General features: G+C 41.6%; 2 protein-coding genes across 7 annotated transcripts in view; both read left to right on the forward strand.

Annotated features, from left to right (window-relative positions):
• Nucleotides 1-10,875: 10,875 nt before the first annotated feature.
• On the forward strand, nucleotides 10,876-14,545 carry LOC113947709 (transcription initiation factor TFIID subunit 4-like). Its single transcript, XM_027644554.1, has 3 exons — nucleotides 10,876-11,166; nucleotides 11,368-11,775; nucleotides 14,282-14,545. Exons 1-3 carry the CDS (start codon nucleotides 10,876-10,878, stop codon nucleotides 14,450-14,452), a joined length of 870 nt encoding a protein of 289 aa, XP_027500355.1. The 3' UTR covers nucleotides 14,453-14,545.
• Nucleotides 14,546-15,613: 1,068 nt separating this feature from the next.
• The window catches only part of TCF12 (transcription factor 12), a 163,020-nt gene continuing 162,230 nt past the window's right edge, over nucleotides 15,614-16,403 (forward strand). For 3 of the 6 annotated variants that reach the window (XM_027644674.1, XM_027644678.1, XM_027644681.1), the window contains exon 1: nucleotides 15,618-15,904. The gene's annotated coding sequence lies outside the window, so the exon portion shown is untranslated. Of the gene's footprint in view, nucleotides 15,905-16,403 lie in introns of all 6 variants that reach the window. The other 3 variants (XM_027644679.1, XM_027644682.1, XM_027644680.1) reach the window with 3 other exon arrangements.

Here is a 16,403-nt window from a genome sequence, read left to right on the forward strand (position 1 = left end):
TGTTTCCTAGACTCAGTGAAACACTATGAAGAGCTAATGCAGCTAAAGTGGCATCTAGTGATCTTGCTCTGACTAGTGTCATTGAAAATTTTTCTTTTCATCCCAAGGAGGTTTTATTATGCAACAAAGGTAAATTAAACAGCTGCCAGGTTTAAATGGTGCAAAACCTAGACACGTAATGCCACCCATAGTTCTGATACTGAAATATGAGCCATTAAACAAAGCTGACAGACTTTGCAATCATAAAGGCACTGCTCAAAACACTTCAAAAAGATCTCCAATTTTATATTAACTCTTGCTTGTATCCAAGTAATTATTAAATTATTCTAACTGTTAGGAGCCCAGAATTTATTTTTTTTACATGAAAAGGCCAGATTAGAAGTGATATTTTTTATAATTTATTGGAAAAAAAAGAATAATCATAACTTCATGAAAATAGTGATTGCCAACACTTGCTTAAATTAAACAGAGATCAGAAAGTTACTGTGCAAGCTTCCCCCATGCAGTGCTGCTGATTGATTTTAATTCTAGCCTGAAAAACACCTGTTCTTTTAGCCTTGGGCCTTTCCTTCCACAGTATTTTTATGGCTTAGACAAAGGTGCACCACATTTAGAATCAGGTCCTCAAGTCCTGTCTTCTAGAAAGCACAACTTGTATTGATTGTCACGAATCAGAGCTGGGGAGGGCTGCAGAAGGGGGCATGACAAGGTTGTAGTTGGTTCTCAGTTGTCAATAACATTCACATAGAGACTCTCGTGGTCTTTCGATGTGATCTGGGTACTGTGTGATTTCAAATTAACCCTGAAAAAGTAATGGTTGTATTTCCACTTTCACCAACCCTGCATGATTCAGAGCATGAAGGTCAAACCTAAAGAAATGCCTTATAATGTTATCACTTACATGAATGAGAGGTTCCTTGTGTTCTTATGAGTACCAGATCGCATTGAAAGATCACAAGAGTCTCTATGTGAATTTATGTTCTTGTGTTGCTTATCTTAGATATTCTCTAGATGAAAGAGTTTGAATTATACAGTAGGATCTTAGTGATACACAGATCCTCGCAGAGCCTTCTGGATTAAAATAACTGAAACACAACCCTGTTTAGTCATATTTTCACATCCATGTAGCTCCTGTGATTTTTTTGTCCCTAGTAACACTTCAGCAAGTCACTAATTGCATATATGAGATAGAGCACTCAACTTGCCTAATCAAATATGTACCTGGAATAGGCTACAAATTCTAGTAGACATCTAAACCTTTTAGCCCACAGAAGAGAACGTATTTGCTTTAGTGGCAAGGAAATGAGAGACTGAGACCACTGGAGAAGGGCCAACTCTGCAGCATCATCATTCATTGCTCTGCCATTAGGGACAGAAGTGGCAAAGAAACTCCACAGTTGCTCAAGGTGTAGCTGCAAATTAACACCACTGATGTTTGTGGCACAGCTGAGTTCTGACAACATTGCTGCTCGTGGCTGAGGGCTGAGGCAGGGAAATAATTATTTTTCTCCTGTTGACTGCAGCAAAGAAGTTCATTTAACTTAATCTTCAAGCTATATGAGATACAGAAGACACTGTTTTGAACAAAATGCTTTCAGCAGACTTAACAATAAATCTTAGTAGCAATATGTTTGACGTATTGTTGCATTTAATATACTATGAAAATACCTCATGAAATTATGACTCATTCCTAACACTTCACTGATAAATGACTCGCTGAGACTGACTTTGTATGAATGCAAAAGTCTTTAGTAGAGCTCAAGCCTTTAAAACACATTTTAGAAGTTGAAATTGAGCAATGGATGGGCAAGGTCAGTTGCTACCCTGCTTGAAGATCTCTGAAAGGTGGCACAGAGAGCTTTGTGTTTTATAAAAACCACAGTGTTTGCTCTGTTCTCTTGCAGCATAATAGAAATGCAATGGTCAAGACTTAATTAATTGCCAAGAAGAGTCTCAGCCCTAAAACACATTTCTTGCAGTAGCTGTTTTCTAGTAATTGCCCCATTCCTTGTATTCTGACTTATTATGAAGTAGAAGTGTGTGTTTACTATAACAATTGTCTCACATATAAAAGTTACACCTCACTATTTGTTAGAACAGTAACTACCTGAGTGGTACCACAGACTGGGTGTTTTGCACTGGTCTGGGTGAACTCCAAAGCTGAGTTCCTGAGGAGCTGGGTGCAAACTGCAAGGCCAGAAAGGGCCCACCAGTCCAGCTGCAGCTTGTCTTTCCAGCATAAGATGGGGGAAAACTTCAGTTAGTTAAGCACAAGCTTCCCACAGTTCTAACACAGCAGGAATTCTTTTCACATTGCTTCCCAAGGAATGCAGTTTGAGCACAGTGCCTTGGCACAGCAACAGCAGGTTCCTCCCCAGGGAAGTTGAGCTGGCAGCTGAGGGGTGGTCACAGAGCACACTGGGCAGGACACTTACCTGCAGGACACAGTCCCACAGCACCAGAGGCAGCAGAGCAGGGTGGCATCAGGTCCCATCAGTGGTCCAGTGATCCTCAGGTACAAGGTCCATCAAGGAATGCTCTACAGGAACAGGGCCAGCAGCAGGCACACTAAGGCAGTGCTCAGGGAAGGAGTGAGAGCCCCAACCGGAGCTTAAATGGTCAAAGGTATGGGGAGACCTCAGGTGAAGCTGGTCAGAACAATTATTGAGAGAGCTTGTCACTGCACTCAGGGCCCTGACACAGAGCATGCAGGTTTTGTGATGTGATTTCTAAGCCAGTTTTATTTTACCAATATATGACATAAAGTGAAGGAACATGTAGATAAGACAGGGGAATATTTACACATTATTTCTATTCTCCAGTTTCACTGTTACTCTAGAACCATCTCTGGACCCATATAACTGTTCTTTAAGGTACCCAGGATCATTCTCTTCCTTCTGTAACATTTGGTGAGTCACTTATGAATTTTACCTCCTTTCTGATACATGGTGCCCCAAATGCTCATGAGCTTTTGAAGTCCCTTCATAAGTGATAAATTGCCTTATAACTGCCTCCAGAATGTGACAGAATCAATTCCCCTGATTTCTCTTGCTTTTGTGTCCTTGAATGTCTTTAGGAAGCTCCTGAAATCTATAGTAAAGAGAGCCTATAGTCAAATAAGTACTTGAGATACCTGTTAAAAGCAAATTTTTATGTAATAAATAATATTTTTAACAATTATTTTATGTCTTTTCAAGTATCTTGTGCTATAGTTAACACTTATATGTATAAATATATATGTAAAGAAGCATGTCACTTGTCTGTTATTTAAATACATTCTCATGCATAAGTGATCTGGCACAAAAATTTTTATTTAATTACGAAGACCAAACATCTCTAAGAACCAAAAGCTCACCCTAATCACAACACACTGACAGAGGAAGGAAAAAAACCTTAAGGTATAAGAAGATAGCAATAGTTATCTGCACATACACAAAATTAAATGAACAAGTAATCTTCAAAATCAACGATACGAGATATTTTTTATTTAGAAATAAGTATTTGCTTTATGTATAAAGCGGAAACATGGATTATTTTCATCTCCTCTCATGTACAGGACTGAAATCTTCTGTATTGCCTAAAGCTTTCAACATACTGAAGCTGTGAATTCTGACAGCCTTCCTGCACACAGTGAGTTGTTCTGTCCAGCAGAGGCTGGAAGTGTGGGGAGTCCTGTCTACACCAAAATCAGTGCCTGTTAGAAAGACATGGACTCCAGTGGAAATTTGGGAAGTGCAGTCAGAGCACAGGCAACCCATGCAGGCTCTGGAGACCACTCATTAAATGCTTTCTGATGCTGGAACAGCTGGGCCTTGTGCTTCTTGAAGCTTCTGTACTGCACAGAAGAATACTCTACTGTGATTAATTAGTGTGGAAACCCACACAGTAGTCCTGTATCAAGTGTAGTGTGACTTTCTGAACATATTATTAGAAAGAAGCAAAACCCACTGGAAATAATGTTTCTGAGATAATCATAGTCTTGTTCAGTGTGGGTTGAAATTACAAATTCTTGTGGAACTGGTGCCTCTCCAGGCGATTGACAGACAGGTAACTTTAAAAAAAGTGAGCAACAGTGGGAACCACTTTGTCAGTTCTTGAAGAGCTAAAGGATATTATTAAGAAAATTAAATCCTACAATGCAGGAAATGTGTTTCTGAATATACTGCTTGAAAATTGGGAAATATTTTTGCTCAGTGCCTCATCTGTTTCATTTCAAACTTCACTGACTTTGTAAAACGTATTCAGCCTTGTGAATTGTTCTGCCATGAATTTTGTGTACAGTATTTATTCTGTTCTACTGATTTATGTTCAGTGAGTGGGATCTTCTGTTTTGCCACATTAAACTATAACGTTATGGTGATTCTTAATGTAGTATCTCTAAAGAAACAACTCCTTTTAATCTTCACAGAATACATACATCATGCCCATAGGAATAATTCATAAAAATAAATCACATTGACACATTCCATGATATCTTGTAAGGCCCTGCAGGGTGGCAGTGGCAGCAGCCACTTTTATTTAGCGTGTGTCTATTCCCCCAAAAGCTTTCTGTCCTACTTTTAATTTGGCTTTATATCATGCTAAACAAATTGTTTTGATTTTTTTCTACATTTGAGAGGCTATCCAATATTTCATTGCTAACCTTTCCAAAGGCTGACTGTAGGTCAGAGGCATCATCACCCCATCCCCTGTGATGAAGCTCTGTGTACCTCTAGCAGTTTTTCATGGGCAATTCCTCTGGTGTGAGGGCTTAACAGAAATATTAAACCAACTAATATGAAGAATCGTAGGATCACAGGATCATAGGATAATTCATGTTGAAAGGGGCCTCAGAAGGTCAACAAATCAAACCATATGTGGGGATGAGCAGCTCTCCAGATACAGCAGAGCTCAGTCACACCAGGAAGGTGGCACTGAGCAGGTCACAAAGATATCATGATATAAAGGTATTATCTTGTGTCATGGCAGGTGGAATTGCTTCTATACTGAAGTATCACTGTCTATCATTAACTGATAGTCTGAAAAGCAATACCAGAGGAAACTTCTCTTGTCTCAAGAAAGCTCTTATAGGCTTCTTAAAACTCTTTTCTTATCAATCAAAATGAAGCATCTCCTATGGAGAAAGGAAAAAAAGCTGGAGTTCTCTTTTTAACAGTTACAAGATATTCAGGTATTGTGTATTCTGTAGTGGACAGGTGAAAAATATGCTCTGAAAATGTGAAATACAAATAAGTAATAACTCATAGTGAAGAGCTGTGTTTTATTTTAATTATAAGCTACAAATGCCCAACTAGCTGTAAAATGTACTATGAAAAGAATTTCCTTCTTGTTTAGGGTTGCCCAAGAAATGGCCTTGTCTCACAGATGAAGGAGTAAATAATTTTCATTTTTAGATATACATACCTCATGCTATTTTATCATTTCAGTTTAACCATCATAAATGCAATATAAACTGACATAACTGCAGCATAAAACCAAAAATACCCACCAAACACCACCTCTCTGCAGCAAGCAGGTCCCATTTAACTGATATTCTAATAGTTCCTCTTTAGTTATTTGATTTAAGGAGAGTTTAAAGGTTAACATGTTTTACAGTGGTTTTATAGCATCAGGTAGAAAGTGGAAACATAGGAACTGTTTCCTATTGAAATGAATGCATACTTTAAAACATGATCAGAGAAATTGGTCAGTGGAATTTCAGATAGAAAAACAAAGTTAAATTTATGGTCTCTGCATTAAAAAAAAATTTAGGAAATCCTCACTCTCACAGGTAGTAGAAACTTAAGATATTTTTTAGGTATTGTACAGCTGTTAGGAAGTGCAGGTCATGTATAAATTCTAATAATGCATGTACAGGCAGTAATTTTTAAATGTATTTCTCATAAGGTTTGAAAATATATTTAAATAAGTTGTAGAACAGTCTCTTTAAATCTTCATGTATCAAATAGCAATAGAGGGGGTTTTAGATGAACATTATTAGCTTTTTAAAATGAAGATAGGATATTCCTAGTAGTGTATATCCCTAGCAGTAAGCTGTATAAATTATCCAAGTTTTTTTTAATGTACATTCATCCTATAATCCAAAATTAAAATATAGTCATATGGGTATGCAGAATATTACCCAGTTCTAGTTTTAAATGTTAAATTACTTAAAATCTTTTTTATTACATGTTTCCTTTGAAGAAATTACAGTTTAGTTCTTTTGGCAAGCCTTTAAGTGAGGTTGTCTAGTCTTATTTTACATGGGAGTCAACTGAGATAAAGAAAATTAGAGTGACCTACACAAAGTTACTCCATTATTGTCTGAGTTGAAAGCCCAGAAAGAAAATAATAGCTCCACTGAAGAGAAACCTAGAACTTTGAGATGGTTCAGGAGGGCAAGATTCTGCTGCAAGTTTTCTATTTGTGCTACTAAAATGTTTTCCTTAACATTAAAAAATAAAAACTGCGGTTGTAGTATTTAAAGCTGTGAAGTGGAAGGCAGTATTCAGAATTATTTATACAACAGTAGCCTTTCAGAAACCTTAAACTGAGTCTGACACTGAAAGAAATTTGCACAATTTGTACAATAATTCTTGCCTCCCAGAGATAAAAGTACGTTCTGAACTTCAGCTTGGGCTCGGCAACCCTTCAGTTTTCAGTGGTGAGCCAGGCCCCTGATGGCAATGCAGCTGCTCGGGTCTCCAACCACCACTTCAATCACCACCAACAATGAATGTAAACTTTGGAATTCCCTGGAGCTATACAATTAATTTAAATTTTTGTGCAGTTTGGAAAAGAGGGGATTAATACAGAACAATGTTAGAAGAAAAAGCTCTCAACTCTAAAGAACCGTTTTTCTTAGAGAACATAATGAAAAATTTCCACATATAATATGAATTATTTTGACAGGCTGTGACATTTCTGCTGGAAATAGTTCTGGAGGGACACTGGATGGGCTGTACTTTGGTCCTCCTTTGAAGGCAATAGCTTCATATCCATGGACTTCAATCAGAGCAATATTATGGCAAGAACCTTTTATAACTGCTTTTATTCTGGTGTTAATTTATAGAAAATAAGTTTCTGCAGTTGCACTAGCAATTCATTTGTTTGTCTTTCCAATACCTTTTAAATGTATTTTCCAGTTTTAATTCAATTTAACAGAGGGTTCTTGTCTCAAAGATAGTAAATCTCTACAAGTTTCATGAACATAAGAATCTGGGTAGAAGACCCTGAGTCCTACTAAGGTAAAGGCAGAGATACAGTGACCTTTAACCATTCTGTGTGGTCTGCCCAACAACCAAGAGGCAACAGCTTGCATATGGTAGCAAACTAACCATGAAACCGTGGGTTAATCACAGTATGTTCCATCTTGTAAAACCTGAGTTTTACAGCTAGAGATAAGGTGATGTAGGGAATGTAAAGTGACTAAAAGCTCATATTTTACCAGACATCAAACTTGGCCCTTAGTGCTTTCAATGGCAATATATTTATCCTGTACTCGATGGAGAACAAACACAAGTCTTCCCCATCAGGACTTGCATCTCCTTTACTGCCTTTCAAAGAGTATATTTACTCCTTTCATGGAGTATACTTACCCCACTGACAGTATTAAAATGCTTCACTCCTTGATGACTCTTTTGTCACGATCTCTACAGCTGCTGAGTAAAGTAGTTCAACATGAACCAAAGCAATTCATAAAGGATGACCCCTCAAGAGCCATTAAGAACAATGATCAAATACAACTTCTTGTTCAAGAAATTATTAATTTTGTTATTGGCAGAAGGGTGAATATATCAGATGACTCTGCTCATGCCTGGTTCTTACATACTTCCCTGAGTGTCCTGTACTGGCTAATGATTGATCTTTCTCATTAGTCTGGAAATGATGCAATACCAGGAATGGGCACAGAGCCAACCCCATTTCCACTCTCCAGAATCCCACTGAATAGTCACTACATGGAGAACATATGAGAGATTAAACTGAAAAGAACAGACACTATAGTGGGCTGTTATTTTGGAAATAGGCTACTGGGATAGATGGACCTTTGCTCTGAGCAGCATGGCCTTTCTTACGTTCTCTGGTCTTATAAGCTGTTGAAACTTGATTTAAGGTCATATTTCATGCAGAAGCCTCTGTTTGACACAATCCAGCTCTCCAGGACCTGCAGCTATCGTAGAATTACGGCTCTGTAAGTTATAACTGGTGCTGTATAAGCACAGAAGAACTGAAAGCATAAGTGTGCTGCTTACAGAGTAAACCCCTCTTCAGAAAAGAAAGTTAAACCTAAGAAGTTCTCTGTCTTTGAAGTGTACTTTAGCTCTAAACTTGAGACCTATATAGAACTACCTTCTACATGGTATGACATGCATATTTTTCTATGTTAGTTTCTATTTTGAGTGCAGAGTCGTAAAATTCCTGTTGGACATGATCCTGGATGTGATGCTGTACTGTTCTGTAGCATCTGGAAGCTATGGAGTTGCAATAAGTATCTGTATGTGACAATGTCATAACCATGTGGGTGCATAAGACAGCTCATCTACACATGATAAAAGAGGGGATCAGATGAGATAATGCAAACTAGTTCATCAAAAGCATGGGTACCATTCTTGAAGTCATCTGGCCTTGTATATTTGCATGTCTGTCATGGAAACACTGTATGGTCAAAATAGCAATATGATATATAGAGTAATACTGTCACATTATTATTTCTTACACTGTTTTTTTTTTTTCTGAGGCAGAATAACAAGGATAGTCAAGTATCTCCAGTAATTGAATCAACTCCCCTGGATTTTCCTATGTTAAGAGACACATAATGGCAAATTATGGGGGATGAGATGTATTTTGTGGAGCTTAATCCTAAATGATTCATATAAAAAGAACATTAAATGTAGTCAGTCAGTAGTTCTATGAACAGAGCACTTGCAAGACTCTCTTATTTCTAACAGAAATATTTATGTTAATTACAGTGAAATTATAAATACATATGACAAGGAGACTGCCCACAATTGTATTCCCAAATGAAAATTAATCTGATGTGCTCTGCAGTTATTGTTGGAAAAAATAATAATGGTAATATATGAGGAGGGAAATACTTTAGTATTCACCATTGTCTTCATACAAGAGTCCACCTACAATGAGGCTGCAACAGCATTCAAAATAGAACTTCAACGCTGAAATTTTTTTTTCTTAAAACCTTAAAAAACCCCTGTGTTATCCCTTTACTGATTTAGGAAATGAAACTTTTTTCAGTATAATTCAAAGTGTAGTTCTATATGTGCCTGGTATAAAGAATTCCTACTATTCTTCAAAGCTGTGACTTTCCTCTGTAAATTTGGTCTTCTCTGTCATCTTAGTTTCCCAAAATGCATCATCTGATGGTCCATTAGCTGTGTGAAGGACAGAACCTGTTCCCTTCAGTGCCAAGCAGGGAATTAGTGTTCAGTAGGAATCTCATGCGTGAGAGGCCCATCTGGGACTGGCTGATGAATGGCTGTAGTCAGACTTCAGTTAAATTCGTCCAAGCAATTTTAGAATGGTAAACATTATCTATGGGTTATATGGCTTTTGATTACGTTAAAGCAATTATTTCTTGGCTCCTGTGAAACTTTGGAGATGAGGAAATGTTCGCACAGGCCTGTATAAAACAAATTGCTGATTCCAGCTTCCAGTGGTGGGCAGAATACCAGAAATTGCCCTGCCAGAAGGGAACTACCTAAAGTTACCTTCCCCTGGCTTTGTGTCCTGTGTCTGGGTTCTTTGGTCGCTGACAAGGATTGGCCTTAACTAGTCCTTTCTTCAGTAGGTGCACTAACAGTCTCCTTTTTTTCTGCTTTAGTCCTTGTTTCCATGAAATGCATGAATGGGATCTCATTTTCCTTGGATGAAATTAGCAAATAAGTTTGTGATTCATTAAGAAAACTCATCCATCCCCAAGAACACAGTGTTGTCGTCTGCAAGTGATTTCCCTAGGAAAGCAGGCTAAGGGTGGTGGTGCTCATCCTTTCTGCAAATTAACTCTATTCTGACTAGCCAATGTCCTTCAATGTGAGACCTGTTTTGAAAGATGCTTTGCCCCAATGGCTTTCAGCAATAATGCTTATTCTAGGGATATTTCAAAAGTGCTCATGATGCAATCGATCATAAAAACGTGTAGTGGAGGGCATATAGTTTACACAGCAGACTTAAACCTTTGTATTATTTCCTCACTGAAAATAAGTCCCTTTTATAATCTGTTACATGATGCTTTGTCCTAATCTGTGTCTTCTGAGTTTACAAATGAGTTTTCCTAAAATGAAGCAGTTCAAAGTGGTGCAGCTGCACAGCACGGGGACCGTTCTTGCCAGCAGTGTGTCCCTCCAGCAGCCGGGCTGTGCTGTGCCCGCAGCTCGGCGGGACTGGCTCTGTCACCACCTCGGTCACCTCCCAGGAGCAGTTGGCATGGCCACGATCAGGACTCCTGAACAAAAGGTTGAGATACACTGAAAAAAGGAACTTCCTTTCTCCAGGGGATATCAGTCTGCTTGTGGTTTAATGAACGCTTTAATTAAACATCTGAACATGTTTCTATTAAGGTTTATATAACATTGATTTTTTTTAAGCCATCTTTAAAGACAGTGTAATTTTAGATTAATTTTATTAAGCTAGTGTAAATCTCCTGTGACTACTTATTTCTACCTAGCAAGGCACTGTAAAAGCAGGAAAACATGTTGCTTTTAGCATGCACTTGTTAATTGTTTTTAGCTAAATTAAGAAATACTTGCTTAAACGAACACCCATTTAAAGTCACTTTTTTATTTAGACTGTTTGCTTCCATTGATGATGTTCAGGTTCATTCCTTGAGCTGGGGGAAGATGAGAAATGTTCCCTCCAGGCGCACATGGCCAGGAGTCGCAAATGTTCAGTTATGTGCGCGATAACCGCGCTCGTACGGAGCCCTTGTGTCGGTGTGTAAGTCCCGGGGGGAGCGGGGAGCCGCAGGGCTTGGAGCGGCAGCAGGGAATACGGGAAATAAGACCTTTTCCCCCCCCCCGGGACGAGCCGTTCGGAGCGCTGCCCCCCTGCCAGCCCCGCCGCGGCAGCCGAGCCGCCGGGACGGGACGGGACGGGACAGGACAGGACGGTTCCCGCACGGGCCCGCGGCCGGAGCTCGGTGCCTCAGCCGCGCCCGGCCTGCCCCCGGGCTGGGCGGGACGGGCCGGGCTCCCCCGCATTTCGTAACCGGCCCCGGGGAGGGCTCAGCCCGCCCGCCCCGCCCCGGGACCTGCGGCGAGGAGCGGCCCCCGACCCTCCCCCGCCGCTGCCGCTCCCCTCCCCCGGCCGGCGGAAGGAGAAATAGTCCTCCCCGCATTGTTCGGTCCCGCACAACTTCGGACCGCCCCGGGGCAGCGGGACCCGGCGCGTCCGGACGGGCTGGGCGCGGGCCGAGCCCGGGGATCCCCGGGGCCGGGCGGGGTTCGCGCAGCCGGAGGGGCCCCAACGGGGCCGCTCTGGCAGCTCCCGGCGGGCCCGGGGTGTCTGGCCGCGGTCACGGCCCCGCTGTGCCCGGCCCGGTCCTGCTCCGGAGCCATCTCCCTTGGGCCCTCCCGCTGCGATTTTTCCCTTCAATCGCCGCCTTTTTTCCTTCCCCCGCTTCCCCCAGTCAACTTTTGTAGGAATTCCTCCTGTGAAGAGGTCGAGCTAAAGCTTCTACCCACTCCCTGCTCAGCCACAAGCACTTGGCGAGCACTTTGTCAGCAGCAGGAACAAGTGAAGTGTACAAGCAGCAGGAACAAGAACAGTGCCCCACAGAAACAGGTTTTGATTTTGCAGTAGTCACCCTGGATATGCTCTCTGATCACCTCCTAAGTACTACTCTTTGGTGACGAGTTTTCACCATTGTGGCCTTCTGCAAATGTTCTGAATCTTCCATATTGTAGAACAAGTTACATAATATATATGTTATATAATTTTAATTACCGCGAGGTAAATATAGCAGGCAGCAAATTCAGTTATCTGTAAGATGGGCTGGACTGATAAGAGCGAGCACTGCGCAATCGAGAGGCTTGGGCACAGGAGCACAGCTGTATGTAGGATACTTTTCCGAAGTCTGCTTTGGATGGAAGCGGTGTAGGAAGAACACAATGCCTCCCCAAGAGCTTCATCCAAAAGTTTCATGTATTACAACAAAAATATTTACTTTTTTTACTGGCTTGAGTCAGATTCCAGGTGAATCCAGTGAGAAAATGGAATTGCTTTGTCCATACCAGTTGCAGGAAACAAGGTTGTTTTCTCCTTAATCCTTACTCTAAATGAGCATTGCTGTCTGTACTGGGAAGTCTACTGGAAGCAGTAGAAGGGATTCAGTGGTTTAAGTGAGGATGGGAATTTGTTGTAAGAAACCAAACAAGAACAACAAACTGGAGCAGGAAAGAAGCTTTGCTGACTTTTCTCCAGGGCTATGGATTTGCTGAGCAATAGCATTTATCATGGATAAATTGCTGGCTGTGGATGCAAGCTGAGCACGTACATGTTGATTTAAAGGAGCCATTGCAGTGAGAACTTCATCCTCGGTCAAGTGCTCTGTTGAGGAACACCCCAGGAGTTTATACAGATTGGGTGGTGGTAGTGGATTAATTCAGCGTGTGTAAATTTAAGAATAAATAAACCAAAAGGAGACATGCAAGCTTAATGATTCTATTCACACAGGCATGATACATTAAATAGTAATACAGAATACATTTTCTCACATCCCTGAATGCACAACAGCTGTCTGCTGTATCAAATATTTTTCCTTTAAGGAGTGGGTGGAAAGCAATTCATGAAGGCTGTGAAAACCGTGTATGAGTGTGATTATTTTCAGGGAGTTGTACTCAAGTGATTTGGGTTTTATATTCCTCTTAATTTTTTTATGTCCTGTACGTAATTCCTCATTTTCATGGTCACGGTGAAGCATGCAGAAGAATGTTGCCATCGCCATCTGGCAGCTAGCAATTCCCTGATTGCTCTGGTTGGTTGCTGACCATATTGATGTTGGTAGATCAGCTGTCAGGGCAGTTACCATAAAGATTTACAGTTGCATTGTGTGTTCTGTCAGTGTCTGGAGTTCACTGATGACTTTGTGTGCATGGATTTACCTACCTATTACTTGCACTACTCCGTGACAGGCTGAAGACTTCTCTCAGGAAGGGGTATTTATCCACAAGACTGATAAATTCATTTATCCTGGTAGATCTCTGTACTATCCATCTGATTGGTTGCTCCCTACAAAGTGAAGACCTTTTATTTTTAAAGACGTGAAAGAAAGAAAGGTGTAACAGTTGCAGAGGGTGTTTTAGCCTGGTGTGTAATGTGCAAGGAAGGTGCTGCTGTGTCATGGAAAAGTTGGAAGTTCTTAATTTTTGTGGGTTTTTTGTGTAATATGTTTGCTGCATTTGCACATGTACAAGGAAATAATCATATCTAGGAATTGCAGCAGGAATCAGACTGAAGTATTTTATTTGTTGAAAATTGGAAACTGTTGTACCTATCTGAACCAGGTTTCAGATGCTGATTTCTGCAAATCTTTTAAAATGTTTATAAAGCTTCTAGAGAGCTAAAAGCAGAGACTACTTTGTTTTGGCTTTTTTTTGGGGAGGGGTGTTGTTTTGTTGGGGTTTTTTTATTTGGCTTGATTTTGTTTGGATTTTTTTCTGCTTGAATGTTGACCACATTGGTTTCTGTTTCAGTTTCTGCGGATGACTGTGACAGGATAAGGATGTGAAATGCATTTTTTTTTTCAAGCTCCTATCTTTATGGTGAACAGGAATAATTTATAATAATTTATAGGGAGTGGCAGAGCTGAAAGGATTCTAAGTAACACCTTGAGAAAGAGGTGGAGATTCTGAGAAAAGGTGAAAGACAGTATAGACAAAGAATATTGTGCCTCGATGTTTTGGATGTACACGTTAGTTCTAATCAGTGTTACATGAAAAGGAGTTAAAAACTGAATAGGTTAAAGATCTCAAGTCTCACCAGTGTGGCAGAATATTTTCAGTACCTGGGAAACATTAGGTTAAATCACTTTAGAATTTTACTGTAATAGAGGATATGATAGTTACTGATCTTTCACAGCAGTTTTAGTCGAGCTACCTGCAGGAGTATGTTCTGAAATTTCTGAATGGGCCAACTCATTACAGTTTTATCTCCCCAGAGCAAACTCCTTTAAGTCAGACTCCCAGTGCATTTTGGGCCAAAGCATACCTTCCCTGAGGCCTTGTGTACTTGCTAAGTTGTCTGGCATAACTTCTGGAAAGTTCACTTATGTTCTGATAATTTTTTATAGGTGCCTGGAAATGAAGTTCTTCTAAGAGGGCCAACAGCCCGTGGAGGTGTAATGCAAAAGAACGGCTGCTACAAAGTCACTTTTGGTACTGAGCGTGTTTACTCAGCATCTGCACGAGAAAGTGACATGTCATTGTGGAGCAAATGGAACATCTTGTGGTATTTTGTGTAACTTTAAACCTTGTGCCTTGAATTACGTGGACATGTCATCTTCCACTCGAAGTTTCTAACTGCAAATAAAGGCCTTAAAGTGTGAACCTTAAAATCTGATGTCAGAAGGCAAATACAAGGTATTCTATTTGAAATTAAGTTATAATTTTAATGCAATTACACATCAGCACAAGTAATTGTTAGCATTATTGCTTCCACCTTCTTTACATTTAGTCAGTTTTTTTGAGCAATGCTTATCAGCCTGGCAGCTGTGCTGGCACTGAGTGCCACTGCTGGTTAAAAAGTAACGCTTCCAGAGAAACAATATCTTCACAGTATGTAAATGGCAGATCTTCCTTGTAACAAAAATATGTTAAAGAAAGTTCCTCATGAAATGATCTCTGTCACTAGGTACTTTCCTCTAAAGTGAAGTGTTATTTATACATCAAAGAGAAAAAGTACATACTTACATCCCTCAGGGGCACAGAGAATGGAAGTCATTGTGTTGATATTTTAATACAAATTGCTTCCTGAATTTCTAAGTGGCAAATATATGAATATTCATAAAATCAGGAGGCCAAATGATCATCCAGCACACGGCATATATGGGAGAAAAATGGAGGAAAGTCTCCAATTTGTTTTTGCCTGGGGGTGGTTTGTTACCGCATTCCCCTTCCTCCGGAAGATGTCGCAGCCAGGGCCTGGGGTGGGAAGAGTTTATTTGGAAGGGATGGGTGTGTGGCTGGAGAGCCCTGTGTACAGCCTCCTGCTTTCCAGAGCTGGGGGACTGCCAAGCAGCATCCTGTAAGGGATGTGTGCTCCTGCACACAGCACGCCTTTCCTTGCCGTGCCTCCTGCCTCCCTGGAGCCTTTTAGTTTCTCCGGGATTTTAAGTATCCTTGTTTCATTGTCCTCTTGTTTTCTAAGTCCTCTTGCTCCAAATGAATAACATGCCAGAAGCTGCATAGATTATTACTTTATAATTCTCCCTTTCAGCGGGAGGGGTAGGTGGCCCTCGGTAGCCGGGGTCAGAGAAGAGCAGGCCCAGCCCCAGGTGGTGGCAAGTTGGTGCCACCTGGGGGCTCTGCAGGCTCGGGAGACGGTCGTGGAACGGAGCACGGGCATCGCACCGGCACCGCACCGCTCGGTGTCGGGGAGAGCCGCCCTCGCCGCAGGCCGGGACGGTGCTGTACCGGAGTGGCTCAGGCACGAAATAAACTTCCCAGCAGGACAGGCTGGCAGTGCCGTTTGGTGAGGGGGAGACGGAGCACAAAAGAGTGATTTGTTTGTAGCAGTGGCAGGACCCAAATGAGGGCGCGGGTTCTTCACCCGCTGGTTCCCATTTCTGCACGGAAGCTGTGGGGCTGGTTCAGCTTTAGCATCACCTGTTTCAGAGAACTGCAGAGTTTATTTGAGTGTGTGTTCTTGCACTAACAGCCATGTTCTTGTGCTTTGAAACGTTGTGGGTTTAATGGTATGTATTTAAGAGGAAGCTGCTAATGAATGCTTGAATATTTATGTGGTCTATATGCAGTTTTATTTTGCGCAGTAAGGCTGTATATTGCTACATAAAAAAGTATTAAGGCATATTTTAGGGGACGGGGAGTGCGATCATGTATTTTGGGGCACGTGCGTTGCCGGCGGTGCTGCATGTCGAGGTTTGCTGGCGGGTACGGTCGAGTTGGGGAGCGGTGGGGAGGGGTCCGTTCCCGTGCGCTGCGTGTTTCTGCGAGCGGCCCGGGGGGGTCCCGCTTCTCCCCCGCCGCTGGGGAGTGCCGGGGCCGAGGCGGGACCCGGTGCGGCTCCCGGGGGCTCCCGCGGGTCCCCGCCCGGCCCGGCGGGAGCGGCGCGGCGCCTTAAGGGTTAAGGCGGCGGCGGCGGCGCGGAGGGATACGGAGCCGGAGCCGCGAACGTGGTGCTGAGGCTCTGTAAGCAAAAAAATGTCCGCCTGAGGGAACCCACAAGTTCCTTCC

This window comes from Corapipo altera, unplaced genomic scaffold, assembly GCF_003945725.1.
Source record: "Corapipo altera isolate COAL_440 unplaced genomic scaffold, ASM394572v1 50, whole genome shotgun sequence".
Lineage (NCBI taxonomy): Eukaryota > Metazoa > Chordata > Aves > Passeriformes > Pipridae > Corapipo > Corapipo altera.